Below are 17,602 nucleotides of genomic sequence, written 5' to 3'. Positions count from 1 at the left end.
AACCTTATAGGAACATTATTTAAAATGATAAACATCCTCAAAAGGTTATTTGAACATCAGATTAAAACGTTTTCTTTAAAGGGCCCATATCATGGCCATTTCTACTGATCATAATTCCATTGTTGAGGTATACTAAAATAGATTTATACTGTGCAATTTTCCAAACTCACATTGGTATCTCAAACAGCATCTCTGCAAAGTATGTGTGTTCACCGGCTTATTGGAGCTCCTACCCCCCCCCCCCCCCCCCTCCCTGTGAGCCCAATGCGCTCCCATTGGTGAGCTCGGCCACTCTGTTCTGATTAGTCAACCACCAGAGAGGCTCCGCCCATGTCTAACGCAGTGCTTTTTTTGGCTCTGAGCGGAACATCAAAATGATATGTTATAGGAGCAAATCATTCAGGGAAGAAAGGCTAAGTATTTCCATCCAACTTTATTTTTAGAAATGTACAAAATGAACATGTGTAAATATACATATTGTAACAGGACTGGCAGATAAAGAGGAACGTGGTAGTGCAGCAATCACGACAGAGGCAGTGTTCAAATACAAAAAAAGGCTTTATTGCCATCAAACTAAAATATACCTTCCATTAAACAATGGATAACGTAGCCGGGCTGTTAACCGATTTACCAGTTTACCAGCTTACCAAAACGTTTCCTTACACTGGGAGCCACATTTGTAAGTGTTGGGCCGTTTTGATAGGCTACCTTTGTTCTATCTATCAGTTTCAATTTCACACATCAGGCCCGTAGCAGCTGTCACTGCGCAGTGAACGATCAGCAGTGAGTGACTGAGAGACCTAGCTGGCAGTTGCTTACAGATGGATAAACAAGCTCCAAAGCGTAAAGGCGTTTTTGTATAGTTTGTGTATACAGTATACAGTATTGTAGCGAGCCCTGGGTTCAGAGGGTGCGGAGGGGGGGGGGGGGGTTGGCAGGGAAACAGGGTTCAGGGGGAGTGGCTGTACGGCTGCACCCGTAGGATAGAAAAGGGGGAAGTGATGTCTGACTCAGAGGTCGCGCGGCTGTGGAGAAGAACGTGTTGCCCACATTCTGTTACTGAGTTTAGGCTAGTTAGCTAGCAGGTTTATTGTTTTGGGTGCAGTCACTTTTGCCTCCACTTGTTGTTCAAAAAAATGTTGAAAGAAAAAGTAAACCTGTTTACGGTTCTGTTTTATATGGGTGTTGAAGAAGAATAATTGAGAGGGATGAAACCCTCTTTAATGGTCACACCTGCAGAGCACACAGCACACACAGTGAAATGTGTGATCTGCTTTTAACCCATCCTAGTACCAGGAGTCTAGTACTAGGAGCAGTGGGCAGCTATTGTACTGCGCCCGCGGAGCAATGGGAGTGAGGGGGGAAGGGGGATGTCCGGTGCCTTGCTCAAGGGCACCACGGCAGGGCAGGAGGTGAACTGGGACCTCTCCAAGTAGAAGTCCACACTCCAAATAGGTCTGGTCGGGGACTTGAACCGGCGACCCTACGGCTCACAGTCCAAGCCCCCACTGACTGCCATAGATGTTGTCCCTAATTTTGCTCTCAAAATGGACCAGATTGATGCATTTAACTTCAACATTTAAAATCTTCCCGGGGAGGTTGCCCCCGGACCCCCCTAGAGGAGGTGAGGTCCACCACCTTCCCACACCCCCTGTTAAATTGTCTCACCCACATTGAGGATGCTTCCTATGCCCATGTTTTATTCCATGTGTCAAGTCAGGCAAATTGGGTCCAAATGTTATTGCATCAATGATCTGTTAACATTAAAATCACTAAATATATGCTGTAACTATTTTTGCTCTAGGCAACTCAAGGGCTCAGGTAATGTGATTACTATATGAATAATGGTCCAAAATAACATAAAATGCATAGGTTTTTTTTTTTAAGTAACATACTTTCGTCGCCGGCCAGCCGATACATGCCGCGCACTAAGTGGGCCTGTCTGTCAATGAATCCCCGGGCCACTTTTTCCCCCCAGTCCGCCCCTGCCTCGGTTTGGGGGTCATGGTTCGGTACAGGTACGGTACAACAAGAAAAAGCAAAAAAAAAATCCCAAATGCATAATTCCAGGTTTCTTGTTATTTATTTTTGAACAGTAGTGCAGTTAAAAAAATAAGGAACTCTAACAATTTGAATAATTAACTGTATTACACTGTTAAAAACAAACCACAAACAGTACCACACACACTCAGATGCCCAGATTATCTATAATGGCTGATGTTAAACAAAAAGGTTAAATAAACTGTAAAACTAAAAAGAATGTCTTGAAAATATTACATCATAAATAATAAGAAAGTGTTTCAAGAGGGCATAGCCGTTGAAATACATATGCCAAAAGCTTCTGTTATTTATTTTGGTCTCACGACTGTCATGTTTATTGGTTTATTAAAAACAGCAGGGATAAGCTGTTGAACTGCTGTTGTCTTTTGCCGGGCTCCGGTGATTGGCAAATCTGGGTGATGCCTTCCGATATGATTTATCATGTTTGGCGTGTGTTACCATTATCATACCGCACCGCTGTCAAACAACGCCGACACACCGTCCTCTTCTGATCCACCACTCGCACTCCATTGTTATTGTAGTCCACGGGAACCCGAAATGTTCCCACACAGCTGATTTAAAAGAAGCAGGTGGGTTCTAGCTCCTGTGTGTTATCTGAACTCACCATACTAACTTTTCTTCTTCTTGTATTTTGTTCGTTTTGTTGTGTTTTCTTGTTGTTCTTCATTTGTTGTTTAAAGGCGGCTAGCAAACAGCTTTTAGGCGTAATACCGCCCCCTGGATTATAAATAGTGTAATGGATACTGCCCTGAATGACAGACCTTTTTCCCACTCGTAAAAAAAAGGCGTATTCGTGACTGCATGTGCTGAACCGTGACGGTGCGGGACGGATACCGTTACACCCCTACAAACAACAATGCATATTTACAGGTTGTGTACCCAAATCTCCCGCTGGTCCAAACAAAGTAGGAACAGCATCGTCCGTCAGTGTCCTACGCTGTGCATATCCGGCATGAATCGCTGCAATTTTTGTGAAGCTTTGGTCCGTGAAATGCTGCGCACACAGTACAATACCGGCTCGAACATCTGAAGGAACAGTGTTAACAAGAAATGTCAACCGCTGACTTCGTCGTGGTTCTGCCCTCGGTAAGGCATACATTGAAGATGTCCCCTCACAAGACAGGAAACAGACCATCGTTGGCATTACTGGATACAGTTTGAACTGAACCTGAGCTTCCAACAGTATATATGTTCGGCTGGCAGAGGGTGCGGCCATAGCTCTGGGCGTGGCTACTGGGTATGCCTAGGTCACGTTACCCAGGAAGAAAACATTGGAAAATGAGAAATCTCCAACGAGGCGTTTTGGGGAGGTATTTTCTGTGTTAGAGTTTTACTCCCTACAGGGTGTACATTGAGGGTTTTTGACTCTGCAGACCGTTTACATGCATAAAAACCTTCATAACACACAAGGGGACGGGTAATAACCGGAAAAGCATGACATGGGATATTTAAAATAATATTAGAACCTGTAGGTGACGTTAGCCAAACTTGTGAGAACGTTCCCTGGTAGCTGGGTATGCAATTGCCAAAACCTAAAATGGGATCATCACAGTTTAACTAATTATATAACTAGTGTCATCTGGATTTTTAGAACTCTATATGAAGTTCTGTGTGTACAAAAAAGACCCTAGTGCCATGACGGATTGGGGTTTACATCTGTCATACTGTTTAAAGCTGTCTGTGGCTCTTTTTTCTGCTGTAACTACATACATTTCCCCTCTGTGGGTAAAGGTATTCTGATTCTGATTCTGATGTTTGTGTAATTTTAACAAATCAAACATGACCAGACTCACAGGCTGTCCGAGGTACCAGGCGGGGTTGTCTTTCTCCGGATTGGACAGACTGAATGAGGCGTCAAACACCGGGTCGTACATAACGTTGTCAATCAGACCGTTGGACTCCGGATAGAGACCCTGAGGAAGAGAGGATTGAGAGAGAGAACAAGAGAAATTGGTTGAAGCAATGCAGGGATAGATTACTGTGACATCATCATACAACAAAACCTTCTTTCAAGAACAGAAAGATGTTTCTTTCATCAGGAATTAACAACCAGCTCTATCTTTTTTACCTGAAGCCGGGAACCTATCCAGATCTGAAACCTAGATGGTTGTTCTGGTCGACCAACTGTCCTTCAATGCTAACATCACTGCAAAAACCTACTATTACAGATGCACTACCGACAACGTCAGGAGGGTCCTACAGACCCAGAAGAAGACTCAGGTTCTGGTCTACCTGAGTACCAACTGATCCATTGACTGTGCTGTTATGTCATACATCCAGAACACGTTTAAACCACACTCCAGCACTCTCCATCAGCCAATCTGATTGCTGCTCCTTCACTGCGAATAGAACCCAGGTAACCCTCAACAAAAACACACCTGTTTGCTATTCTGGCTGCAAAATGGTTTAAGGAGATCCCCATTGATATTAGGACAGCAGAAAGTCTACACATCTTCAATGGAGACTGAAAACCCACCTGTTCTGTCTGTACCTTGGCCATTAACCTGTTAAACCCCATCCCTGTTTTTCAGGTCTCAGGCTCGAAAATGACATTTCCAGAACAAATGACCATAACTACACTTCTAAAAGGGGAAAATTAATAATCTTTTTTCTCAAAGTAATTATAAACCTGTGAGTTGGATGTAGAAGAGTCAGAATAAATATAGATGTTTTTTATTTTAAAGAAAATTCAGATTGAACATAGTAAAAAACTGGATGGGGTTCAACAGGTTAAACTAAACTACCAAAAAAATTAAGAACGTAGTACTTAAAGAGTTTTGGCTCAATTGAAATTAATGCAGCATAATTTACAATTTACAATGGTTTGGCTCAAAAAAATATATCTACCTTTTTCTTGCTCTCCTGAGATTTTATCGTTATGGTTTATTGCACTGGTTTTGGATAAAAGCGTCAGTTAAATGTATTGTAATGCCATGTAATGTTATCTAATCTCTAGATTGGGGGATGTGAAAGTCAGATGTTGGCCTCATCTGATTTAGATGTTAGTTTGGTGCAACCAGCCTCACTAAAGTTAGCTCTCAGGCTGGCAGATAAGATAAAAAACAAAAAAGGTACCTCAAACAATTACCCACTTGGAATCTCATTTGTGGTACATGCATTATTAAACATGTGCCATTTTTGCAGTATATAGTTTTAAAAATGTCAGTCCAGTAAGGTCCTCTGTTTCGTAAGAGAAAAATCTGTTTATCATAGCCAAATCGCCCTGCACTGCTCAACAGCAGCCAAGTTGGGCCTCATTTGTGTTAGAGGAGAGAAGGAGAGAAAAACAGAGGAGAGGATAGGAATATGTGGGACAGTTCCTTGGACATAAACCAGTTTATTTTTAAAACATATCTGTAAAAGTGTAAGTGTGAGATGAGTCATAATGTATATGTTGTATGGTTGAGTCAGCATGAGTGAGTGAATTATGTGTTAGTCTGTCTGGATTCTTAAACGATACAATGCCTTCATTACCATAAAACGTGGGTGTGTGAATATACGAAAAAGAAAAAAGCTGTCGATGCTTACTACTCAATGAGTAAAGCTTTTATATTCCCACATGATTTTCGAAGCATTTTATTTTTTCTCTGAGGGAGTTCCTGAAATGCCTTCTGGATTGTCTGACAGCACTTTGAATTGCCTTGTGTGAAAGGTGCTGTATAAATACATTTGCTTTGCCTTGCCTTGACACAGCTTTGCAGCTTTGTCTGTGCATTTAGTGGAGGATTAAGAGGTGAGAAAATAAAGGTCCCATAATCATTGCATTTTGGTCATCACCCAGTGGGTTTTACTGGCCTGCCGCTATAAAGGCTGAAATACACCTCAAACTGCATGTTAAAACCATAGGTTAAAACTAACCGTTTGATTTATTGTAATTACATGGATTGACAATAATTAATATGCTATGGTTTTCTACCAAAACATGTGCAAATTAGAAATAAATACAGAAGATAAATCAATACAGCTGAAGCAGATGCTTTTCATTAGTCATGTAGGGTTATGGTCATAATCTAAAGTGTGTGCTATTTCATCCAAAGCCACCAAAGTTGGTTGGATTCCTCCTTTTTGAGGAACAGGACCCTCTCACACCAGTCCGGTCGGGTCTTGGAAGACCGGAAGCTGTGTGGATCATAAAAACATGTTCTTACTTAATATCAAGCCACGATTATTGTTTTTATTTTAAATCGTATAATGTCGGACTTTTTTTGCCGTCTGTGAGGAAAATAAATGGTGCTCAGAGCCTCAAAATACTGAAATCTGTATTTTTTAAATCTTTTTTTTCTTCTAATTTGTTATTATTTTCTAAATAACACACTGTTATTTACTCAACAATAACACACAATTATCCTTGTTTTTATTCATTTGTTTGATTCTATAATCTCTGGCTTTTTTGGCCAAGATCCTCAGCTATGGTTTAAGCTCAGTGATTGGATGTTTTAGCCACAATGCACGTTGGGATATGGTGTTAATGCGATATGAAATCCGAAAAACATTTAGGATTTTAGGATGGCCGAAGACACTACACTACCCATAATCCTCAGCCATCGTTTGGGACTACAGTCCCCGTGATTAATCTTCAAGCTCTGTGATTGGATGTTGGAGTGGCAGTGCACCAAGGTTACGCCGAACGTCAAACAGCTCTTTGAAACGGAACAAAACCACGGCAGACTGTCCAAAACTGGACTCGAACGGTACCAGTAAAACTTGGGTTGCAGGTTCCTCAACAGTGCATTACAAGACATCTATCAATATGTGTGTATACCTTCACCATATTCTGCACATTTCGTATACTATCTACATACGTCTTATAAGAGTATAATACATGTATAATATCAGTTAAAATAAGTGCTTCAACATAGTTAACATTGCAGGAAAGCAATATATTAGACGTTAAGTACTTTGTCAGGCTTAATATTTATCTGTAGATCAGAGTCCTGCACGGGTCTGATTTTCAAGACCCGCTCCCGCCCCGCACCCGCGACGTGCAATACCGAACCCGCCCCGCTACCCGCACATATTGCCAATTAGTTCCGCAACCCGACCCGACCCGCCGGCACAAGATCCGCAACCCGACCCGAACCTGCATAGCCTATAGGCTATATGAGCAGTGAAAACGTGCAATTATTAACACATGCAGTTGCATATTTGTCTCAAAAAGCGTGGGATGTTGGTTATTTTCTCCATCTAGGAACTAAAAGCCTAACAGACGTTTGATTTCGCTCTTGAGGAAGTGTTATTGAAAATGCTGTATTCTCCGCTAGAGAGCTTCACCTCAGCCATTTCGAATGTGGCGCGCTCAGCAGCAGATTGATGCGCTGCAGAGGTTATGATTATGCGCGGTCCCGTGGTGGAGAGGTCTGAGGATTTTAAACATTAAACTAAATTATTATTATTTTAATATATTTATTATGCAATACCCGCGACCCGACCTGCATCATCTTTGTTTTACCCAGAACCGAACCCAGAAAAAAACGTTTGAAAAAATACCACCCGCGAATCACCTTTTTTGCGGGTCACCCGTCGGGTACCCGATACAGGACTCTGCTGTAGATACCTCCAAAGCTGTTTTCTTATTTAAAAGAAGACCTTAACCCAAAGTATTCTTTAATGTTTAAATAAAGGTTAATTAGTTTTTATGTTTTGCACATCCTCATTGACCTGTTTTACTTCTACACATTAATATCTGATTTGTAAAACATCACAGACAGAAAGGTATATCCGTCATTTAATGGTAAGCTATTGAAATTCTGTATCAGCTCAGCAGGTGTGTATCTGTTCCCGGTGACTTTATTTTGAAATTCAGTTCCTAACGGACGCCAAAAAAGCCTGAGATTATAGAATTAAACAAATAAATAAAAACAAGGATAATTGTGTGTTATTGTTGAGTAAATAACAGTGTGTTATTTAGAAAAGAATAACAAATTAGAAGAAAACAAATATTTAAAAAAATAAAATACAGATTTCAGTATTCTGAGCCCCATTTATTTTCCTCACGGATGGCAAAAAAAGTCTGACATTATACGATTTAAAATTAAAAACAATAATCGTGGCTTGATATTGAGTAAGAAAATGTTTTTATTAGCCATACAGCTTCCGGTCTCCCAAGACCCGACCGGACAAAAAGACGTGTTGCAGGCACAAAACACAGTACCAATATAAATACATTGCTTTTAAAATCGTTCTGTGTGACACGAAAAAAAGGGGGAAATCTTGTAGGTGAACACGAATCAATAGATTAAATGTCGTGACTATAACATGAAATGCCGTGAGACTGGGTTGCTCACACACACACTGTTGGCCACCGGGAGCCACTTCTATTTAAAATGTATGTAATGGAATTCAATTTTAAATTTACTCCAGTTCTGAACTCAACTGAAAAATATAATAATACCCACGACTATACTTAATATAATAAAAGGATGGTTTGTGAACTATAATACTTCAGTCATTAATCTTGCTTGGATTCCTTGGTTGTACACAGATGGTGGAGTGCTGCAACTGGATTGTCTTTTACAAACTATATACCCTCTTTTCACACCACCTGCTTTTTCGCAGGATGCTTTGTGCATAGAAAATGTAGCTTCACATACACAGTGAATGGGAGCAAATATTTTCACCAATTTGATTGCAAACACAACAAATCAAAAAAAATTTCTTCTAAATAGATCATTGCTAAATGCTTGTGCAAGCATATTCACGTGTGTGTGTGTGTTTGTGTGTGTGTGTGTGTGTGTGTGTGTGTGTGTGTGTGTGTGTGTGTGTGTGTGTGTGTGTGTGTGTGTGTGTGTGTGTGTGTGTGTGTGTGTGTGTGTGTGTGTGTGTGTGTGTGTGTGTGTGTGTGTGTGTGTGTGTTTACCGTAACAATGGTGTAGTGATTGGGGAAGGTCTTGCTGGGGAACGCTGCCTGCATGTATGGAGCGGAGGTTCCACACTGCTCTGTGATAGAAGAACAGAAAATGAAACACATTAGCTTCTACCTGAGCGTCATGTTAAACTGGGAGCACTGTTTGGAAGAGATTTAAACCACGAACCACTACAAAATAAGGGCGTGTGTCATCGCCTTACATGCAGGCAGGATGAACTCAATATGCACACACATTACATTTGAAATTGATGAGAGAGGCTACGCGTATAGATAAATCAATCCTTACAGACAAAAAAGAGGTCATAAAGTCCAGCTGTGTCCCTGTTGTCTGCTGACTCACATTGTGTGTGATTCTAACACAGCTGTACTGGCTTCGTTCTCTCATCCATCCAACATTGAAGAAGATCATCCAAGAAGCTTCATTAAAGCTCAGGAATGATTCAGAGACCAAATAACACTTGTTTGACTAAACGTTTGTGAAGTGAGGTGATAGCAGAGGAGTTTTGAATCTAACATAAAGAAAGACCTGCACATTTGTATTTATCAGTGAAGTTATTCACTGAAAGTCAAAATTGAAGGTTGCTTGAGAGGAAGCAAAATTAAAATGTAATAAAAAACTGAATTCTGAATGGAAGAAAAAGGAGATTCTCCAACAGAAATGCAAATTCAGTGCTAGTTGCATTCCTTAACAAGAACCCGTAAAGGAAAAGGGTGTTTTAGAGGTTGTGTGCATAGGAGCTAATACAGTTTCATTATATTTCTCCTGCCGGGACGACATGAACATTTAAGTAGGGTATTGTGGTTCAAACGTACTGAGCTTGTCCAGAACAGGGATGAGAGCGGCCCATGTCTGCAGGTACTCGGCCCGCAGGCCATCCAGAGAGACGAGGAGCAGGGGCTGCTGCCTAAAGCTTGTAGGGGGGGGGGAGATAATATACAGGTCATTTCAATAAAGGCAGGTTTGAGAAGTTGATTATTGATCTTTTTTCACCACAACAGGTGAAGCTGACTGAATGACATTCTTACCCGGCTGGACATGAAGGAGCTGAGAGGTCTGCACAGGGGTCCTCCACCCACTCTGTGTCTCCTACAGGGGGGGGGGGGGGGCATACTGTGTTAACAGGGCAGTTCAGGACCTAACCATTACATTAAAAGGTACACATGTACACTGACTGTCAAACATTTTAACATCAGATATTTATTTCAATGTAGTCTTAGCATTTTATTAATTTCAATTTAGCTGGGAAAGGTTATGTGCAAGTGGCTCTGCTACATTTAAAAGTGTTGAATCAGAGACATGAATCAGGCTGTATATACCAATGGAAAATAATCTCCCGATCTTTCCTGATAGCTCCTTTCAAAATATAAACGGTGGTCTATAGTCATAAGAGGCACTTAGATGTTTGAAGAAATATGGACAAACAATGTCTTTCAGGACCTACATCAGCATTGAAATCAGACAAACACATACCAGTCTCCTTATATCTCTATATATCTATAGCCCATGTCTAATCTGATCTGAGTCATCCACAACTAAATTAGCAAGCAACTGTTACCCCAGATAACCTTGTTGTTACACCTACATTATTAATTATCTTAACAGCTTTTGTCTTTACTTATCCTCTTTCATGTTATTCTGTGTCCTTTTTTAATTATTACCATGGCAGACATGTTTGAAGTTGGTGCAGCAGTCCCCTGCAGACAGACAGTCATCAGAGCAGTGACACCTGCTCTGCGTCAGCCTCTTCTCTCCACAGCGCAGCTTCGTGCACTCCCACTGCTGGGCTGAAGAGGAACATGCAGTAAGTGCACCGCATCGCAAACAAATGCAGATTTAGTTATTGCATTACACAGCTTGGTTGAAAACTCGATTCCGATTGGTCAATATGAACATTCAGCGGTCTGCTATTACTCAATATCAGACTGTTGCTAAAGATGCAGTAATCAAGGACATGTGTGCAGTCATATCAATCCGCAAAAAGAAGCCCTGGAGAAGACAGACAGGAAGTAAACACTAAAGGGAACAACGGAAGAAGACAGGCAGGAAGTAAACACTAAAGGGAACAGCAGAAGAAGACAGACAGGAAGTAAACACTAAAGGGAACAACGGAAGAAGACAGGCAGGAAGTAAACACTAAAGGGAACAGCAGAAGAAGACAGATGGGAAGTAAACAATAAAGGGAACAGCAGAAGAAGACAGATGGGAAGTAAACACTAAAGTGAACAGCAGAAGAAGACAGACAGGAAGTAAACACTAAAGGGAACAACAGAAGAAGACAGACAGGAAGTAAACACTAAAGGGAACAGCAGAAGAAGACAGATGGGAAGTAAACACTAAAGGGAACAGCAGAAGAAGACAGACAGGAAGTAAACACTAAAGGGAACAACAGAAGAAGACAGCCAGGAAGTAAACACTAAAGGGAACAGCAGAAGAAGACAGACAGACAAGGGCTGAAGTCGAATAGTCCATTTAGCTTAGGAACCTTCCTAAAGGAGTGAAATGACCCGGAAGTCCCTCTGTGGCAGCCATGATAAGTGCCGTTCGAATTCTCTAGAATGATGAGAATGATAGGAAAGGAGGTTTCAAACTTCCTTTATAACCTCCTTTAGCTTAGGAACCACTGGACCTCCCTAACCGACAGGAGAAGCGAAGATGCTGCCCCACAATGCCTTGCAGCCGCAGCATTTGCCGTCACTCAACAGTCGGCCGTTCACGGAAACAACCGATTATGACCGAGAAATGATATCATGAAAGTTACGGTGCTTATTAAGCATTTTAAAACGTATGTGGTAAGTTGCCAAAGTGCTTTGTTTTGGACGTTCATCAGTATTATAATCAAAAAGAGAAATATGAACGTTAGTTTTTACTGAAATGATCAAATAAAGTCAACATCTCAGTCTTTACTGAGCTGTGTGGAGTTTGTTCAACTTTTAAAAGATGTTTGAATGGTGATATACACAGTGATAGATGTTAAGGACTAACGTTTATAATAAATGCATCTGTATTGATTTTAAGATCTTTAGTTCATACAATCATACGTATTGGGATCATTTGTATTAATGTGGACCGGAGGGAGAGGGTGACGAGCATAAGTTTCACTTTCCTTTTTTATTTCAATTCCAACTTTGGTCATAAAGAATATGTTTCTCTGTTGTCCACGTTCATAAAGCAAAGCAGCAGCATCAGAGCACGGAGCAGAGTCTCTAGATGAGTTCACAGTAGTCCCTCCTTCTTACTGAACATCCATGTTGTAGTCCGCTGTATAGAAATCTGTGGTTTCCATAGTTCCCCCACAGCAGCAGACGCACACAATGACGTCCGCTGGCACATCATAAACACGTCGGATAGTGAAAGTGCATTCGGATTCTCTAAAGTACCGCAGTCTCTTCTCCTAAATCCTTTTGAATTCTCCTATCCACTATCCCTTAACCCCGTGACCTTTCACTCAGAGGTCAAGGAATAGACGATAGGGTTAGAACTTAGGAGCTGATTTTTAAACTATCCGACTGCAGCCAAGAAGTAAGCACTAAAGGAAACAGCAGAAGAAGACATATGGGAAGTAAACACTAAAGGGAACAGCAGAAGAAAACAGACAGGAAGTAAACACTAAAGGGAACAGCAGAAGAAGACAGACAGGAAGTAAACACTAAAGGGAACAGCAGAAGAAAACAGACAGGAAGTAAACACTAAAGGGAACAGCAGAAGAAGACAGATGGGAAGTAAACACTAAAGGGAACAGCAGAAAAAGACAGACAGGAAGTAAACACTAAAGGAAACAGCAGAAAAAGACAGACAGGAAGTAAACACTAAAGGAAACAGCAGAAAAAGACAGACAGGAAGTAAACACTAAAGGGAACACGGTATGGGCTCTGGCAGTGTTTACAGACTGGATAATGGAGGAGAAAATGTGAACAGACTTGGACAGTTACAGAAAACCTCGATCAGTGCTGCCGTCAGTTTAAGTTACGTTGCTTTCTGAAATGTTCATCATTTCAGAAAATGAAATGTCTCACTTGGAACAGTGCAGCTGTCGTGGTAGTCGAAGCAGCAGCTCTTGCTGGATTCACAGTTCTTGTCACACCTGCAGCCGGGCACCTCGCTGTCGTAGGGCTCGTAGCAGCGCCCCCTGCAGGACGTCTGGGGGATGGCAGGAACTGGAAGACAGGACCCCACCTTTTAATACTGTAGCTGTGGCTTTTAAGAATGTAGAATATAGTTTGGAGTTTGGAAATTGGTGGTTTTGCTGCCATTAAAACAATTTCACAATCATGGCTTGAGAATATGTTAAAGGTCCCTTGTCATGCTTTTCCGGTTATTACCCGTCCCCTTGTGTTATGAAGGTTGTTATGCATGTAAACAGTCTGTAAAGTCACAAACCCACAAAGTACACCCTGTAGCGAGTACAACTCTAACACAGAAAAGACCTGTCTGTGCTGCCCCAGAACGCCTCGTTGGACATTTCTCTTTTTCTTCCTGGGTACAGTGACGTGCCCATATCCAAATGGACCCATTGGTACAAATGGACCAATCCGTTACGTCCGCAGAGCCGTTAGGTTAAATCCGTGGATTGGTCCAAATTGACCAATCCGCGGCCTTCCTCACACACACACTCAATCTTTTCTCAGCTGCAGCTCCGCCGATTTCTCCTCCCTGAGACGGCGGGACGCGGCGAGGCCGTGAGTTTGTGACTCACAGCCAGGCTGCAGGTGTGTGTGTGTGTGTGTGTGTGTGTGTGTGTGTGTGTGTGTGTGTGTGTGTGTGTGTGTGTGTGTGTGTGTGTGTGTGTGTGTGTGTGTGTGTGTGTGTGTGTGTGTGTGTGTGTGTGTGTGTGTGTGTGTGTGTGTGTGTGTGTGTGTGTGTGTGTGTTCGGGCTGGGTTTCGCTGTGTCTCGCTGTCTCGCAGACGGCCACTGGGCTCACAGGGGGGGGGGGGGCAGGAGCTCCAAGAAGCCGTTTAGGACAGAGAGTGAATACACATACTTTACAGAGATGCTGTATGAGAAACCAATGTGAGTTTGGAAAATTGCACAATATAAATATATTTTAGTAGACCTCAACAATGGAATTATGATCAGTAGAAATGACCATGACATGGGGCCTTTAAGTGTTTTTTATTCTGGTCTGTAGCCAAGAGAAAGGCGATGAAGAGAACTATTCATTGACGAATAACAGATGAACAGGAGTTTAGGTAACTTTCATCTATAATCTGGAATAATAATTTTAACTATAAACCTTCCCATTTTTCTAAGGAGAATACTAAACAGACTCGGTTAATTATTTCAAATGTGTAGCAATACTCAGCTTCCACTATACATGATATACCGCAGTCACATAATACAGTAGGATGTATTTGCACTGTTTACAGTTGCATACTGTATTTTAGTTTTGCTTATGAGTCCTGTGTTTGAGGCTTCTGGTATGAGAAGGTTTACTTGAAGAGTTCATGTTCACATTGTATTTACAGCACTGTTAAAAGGGTTCTCACACTGTAAACATTCCTGAAAAGTATTTATCATAGAAGATGAACTACTACAAGTTCTAAATAGACAGATCAGGTCAGGCTAATGAGTCAAAGCCATATCGGATCAAATATTAATATATACATTTCAACTTGTACTTGATTTATTATAATTTGGTCCACATTGATTAATGATTTATGTCTCTAAACCTTTATTTCTAACTTTGTTTTCATGATATACATTTTTCATCGCGAGTAAAAATCATTGCAAAATATTCCCCATTTCACACAAATGTCATGTTCTTAAAAAATAGCTCTGGCCGTTTCTAGCAAAATCCTAAATGAATATGTTAATTCATTAAATGACAATTTTACATGTGGCAAATGTTTTCAAGAAGAGACTAACCAATGTTGAAATAAGGTTGGGAAATCAATTTAGCTTTCGTAAAAGTATAAATTATTTTCATTTTGTTAACATTTCTTTTCACAGTGTAGGCTTTGCTCAGTGTTTAGTTCTGACGGTTTTAACAGATTTTCTTTTTCTTTTTTGTTCTACTTCATCACATGACCCACACTCACAATTAATGTCACACAAAGCTCATGTGATCTCACATGACATGCACATGCTACTTCCAGATATGAATCACCTGCTGAGGTAAATTGGAAAAACTCTGTACTGAACTCGTGGTTTCCTCTTACCTATGCCTTAGTACAAGACAATACATGTTCAAGGAGTAAATACAGGTTTCACGACCTTTGAAGGTCAACTGTGTGCATCTAGACCGGGTGACGACAATACCTATTGACGCAGCAACCACTGTAAGTTATATTCTTGTTTAATTAGACTTCTCTGTTTCATTTATTCTACTCTGTATAATTGTTCTGTAGTTATTGTAGCTAAAACGGTGCTTTTGAGAGATTTTAAATCTCAGATCTGCTCAAGTGAACCTGTTACACAGGTCTCAGTGGGCACTCAAGCCTGCATTACAATATAGGCAGGACCACTCTGCTGTCGCCCATCAGCTGTAGAGAGTTAACTAATTAGAGGGGCGTGGCCCCACAGCTGTGAGAACTCAGCAATCAGGCGTCCATTTTAGGTAGCTCTTTCCTGGAGCGTCAGATAGCCGAAGACTGACAAAGACATTGGAGTCCTGCGGGAGTCACGAGGGTGGCAAAGAGGAGGCAAATCCTACTCTGATTGAGCTAAATATCGCTGGTGTCTTATTTTATTTTCTTTAGTTTTCTAGCCCCTCAGGCTATAATCATGTGTATTTTCTTCATTCCTGTTCATGTGTCTTCTTGCAATTATCACTGGCCCCGTGTATCTCCTAATCGCTATAATCGGCCTGCTCTCGTCTATCCCACGTGCTCCACTGACATCCAAGTTTCAGGTGGCCTGTGGAACTGCCAGTCAGCTGTTCCTAAGGCTGACTTCATCTCTGGCTACGCTTCCCTGCAGTCTCTGGATTTCCTTGCTCTCACTGAGACCTGGATTACTCCATCGAACACATCCACCCCAGCAGCTCTGTCCACAGCATATTCCTTCTCCCATACACCCAGACCCACTGGCAGAGGAGGTGGCACTGGTCTCCTGCTCTCTCCCAAATGGAGCTTTTCCCTCTTCAAGCTACCTAACTTCACTCCTTCCACCTTTGAATTCCATGCCGTCACAGTAACCCATCCTATACAATTAACCATTGTTGTTCTCTACCGTCCACCAGGCGCCTTGGGGGACTTCTTGGAGGAATTAGATCATCTCCTCTCACACATCCCTGAAACTGGCCCTCCTGCTGTACTTCTCGGAGACTTCAACCTCCAGACAGGGAAGATATACGAATTAACATCTCTGTTAACCGCCTTTGCTTTCTCACTGTCTCCGTCCCCACCAACTCATAAAGCTGGCAATGTCCTTGATCTCATATTCTCAAGGAACTGCTCTACTTCTAACCTCTCTGTAAACCCGCTCCACACATCTGATCACTTCTTCATTTCATTCTCTCTACCCCTTTCCAAACATAACAAACTAATCTCTTCTCATTCTGCACCTGTCCGCCGTAACCTCCGTTCCCTCTCCCCCTCTACCTTTGCCTCATCGGTGCTCTCAGCCCTCCCTTCCTCTGACTCGTTCCAACTCCTGCCTCCAAACTCTGCTGCAGAAACTCTCCTCTCTACTCTCTCATCCTCTCTGGACTCTCTCTGTCCTCTCACATCTCGGCAGGCTCGTCAGTCCCCTCCTGCTCCCTGGCTAAATAATGCACTGCGTGCTAATAGAACCGTCCTTAGGGCAGCAGAGCGGAAACGGTGGAAATCCAAACACCATGACGACCTCCTAACCTATCAGGCTCTCCTCTCCTCTTTCTCTGCTTCGATCTCTCAGGCAAAAAGCACTTTCTTTCATGATAAGATCCAATCTTCCTATTCCAATCCTAAAAAACTATTTTCCATCTTCTCCACCCTCTTGGACCCTCCCAAAGCCCCTCCCCCCTCTTCACTTCTTTCAAGCGACTTTATTAACCACTTTGAAGAAAAGGTTGATGATATTCGCTCTTCTTTTTCTGACTCACCTTTACTCACCGCTGGGTCACCAGACCCTCCTTCCACCCACACACTAAACTCCTTTTCCCCTCTCTCGCCAAGTGAGGTTCTTACCCTCATTACCTCTGCCCGCCCTACCACCTGTCCTCTGGACCCTATCCCTTCAAACATCCTTCAGACTATCGCTCCTGATATTCTATCGTTTCTCTCCCATTTCATCAACACTTCTCTAACTTCTGGTCACTTTCCAAACAGTCTCAAGCAGGCAAGAGTAAACCCTCTCCTAAAGAAACCCACTCTCGACCCGTCTGATGTTATAAACTACAGGCCTGTCTCTCTCCTCCCGTTCCTGTCTAAAACACTTGAACGCGCTGTCTTTAAAAAAACTCTCCTGTTATCTCCATCAGAACAACCTTCTGGATCCGCACCAGTCTGGTTTCAAGGCAGGTCACTCCACATCAGAACCATCAGATCCTCCTTCGCACTCTCCAAGAACTTGGAGTTTCAGGCTCTGCACTTTCCCTCCTCACCTCATACCTCAAAGACCGTACCTACAGGGTAACTTGGAGAGGGTCCGAGTCCGACCCTTGTCAATTAACTACAGGGGTCCCTCAGGGCTCTGTTCTTGGTCCCCTCCTCTTCTCCCTGTACACAACTCGCTCGGATCAGTCATTAGCCCGCAT

The 17,602-nt window shown here is 42.1% G+C and overlaps 1 protein-coding gene across 1 annotated transcript in view; it reads right to left on the bottom strand.

Moving 5' to 3' along the window:
• LOC117455459 (ectonucleotide pyrophosphatase/phosphodiesterase family member 3) overlaps positions 1-14,371 on the bottom strand; it is a 58,383-nt gene extending 44,012 nt beyond the window's left edge. The window contains exons 1-7 of the mRNA XM_034094978.1: positions 14,359-14,371; positions 12,941-13,081; positions 10,586-10,711; positions 9,953-10,013; positions 9,740-9,837; positions 8,918-8,997; positions 3,855-3,974 (exon numbers count right to left, since the gene is read on the bottom strand). Coding sequence (XP_033950869.1) covers positions 3,855-3,974; positions 8,918-8,997; positions 9,740-9,837; positions 9,953-10,013; positions 10,586-10,711; positions 12,941-13,081; positions 14,359-14,371 — 639 coding nt within the window. The remainder of the gene's footprint in view (positions 1-3,854; positions 3,975-8,917; positions 8,998-9,739; positions 9,838-9,952; positions 10,014-10,585; positions 10,712-12,940; positions 13,082-14,358) is intronic.
• Positions 14,372-17,602: the final 3,231 nt, after the last annotated feature.

This window comes from Pseudochaenichthys georgianus, chromosome 11 (genome assembly GCF_902827115.2).
Source record: "Pseudochaenichthys georgianus chromosome 11, fPseGeo1.2, whole genome shotgun sequence".
Taxonomy (NCBI): Eukaryota; Metazoa; Chordata; class Actinopteri; order Perciformes; family Channichthyidae; genus Pseudochaenichthys; species Pseudochaenichthys georgianus.
This window is presented reverse-complemented; position numbering and strand designations above follow the sequence as displayed.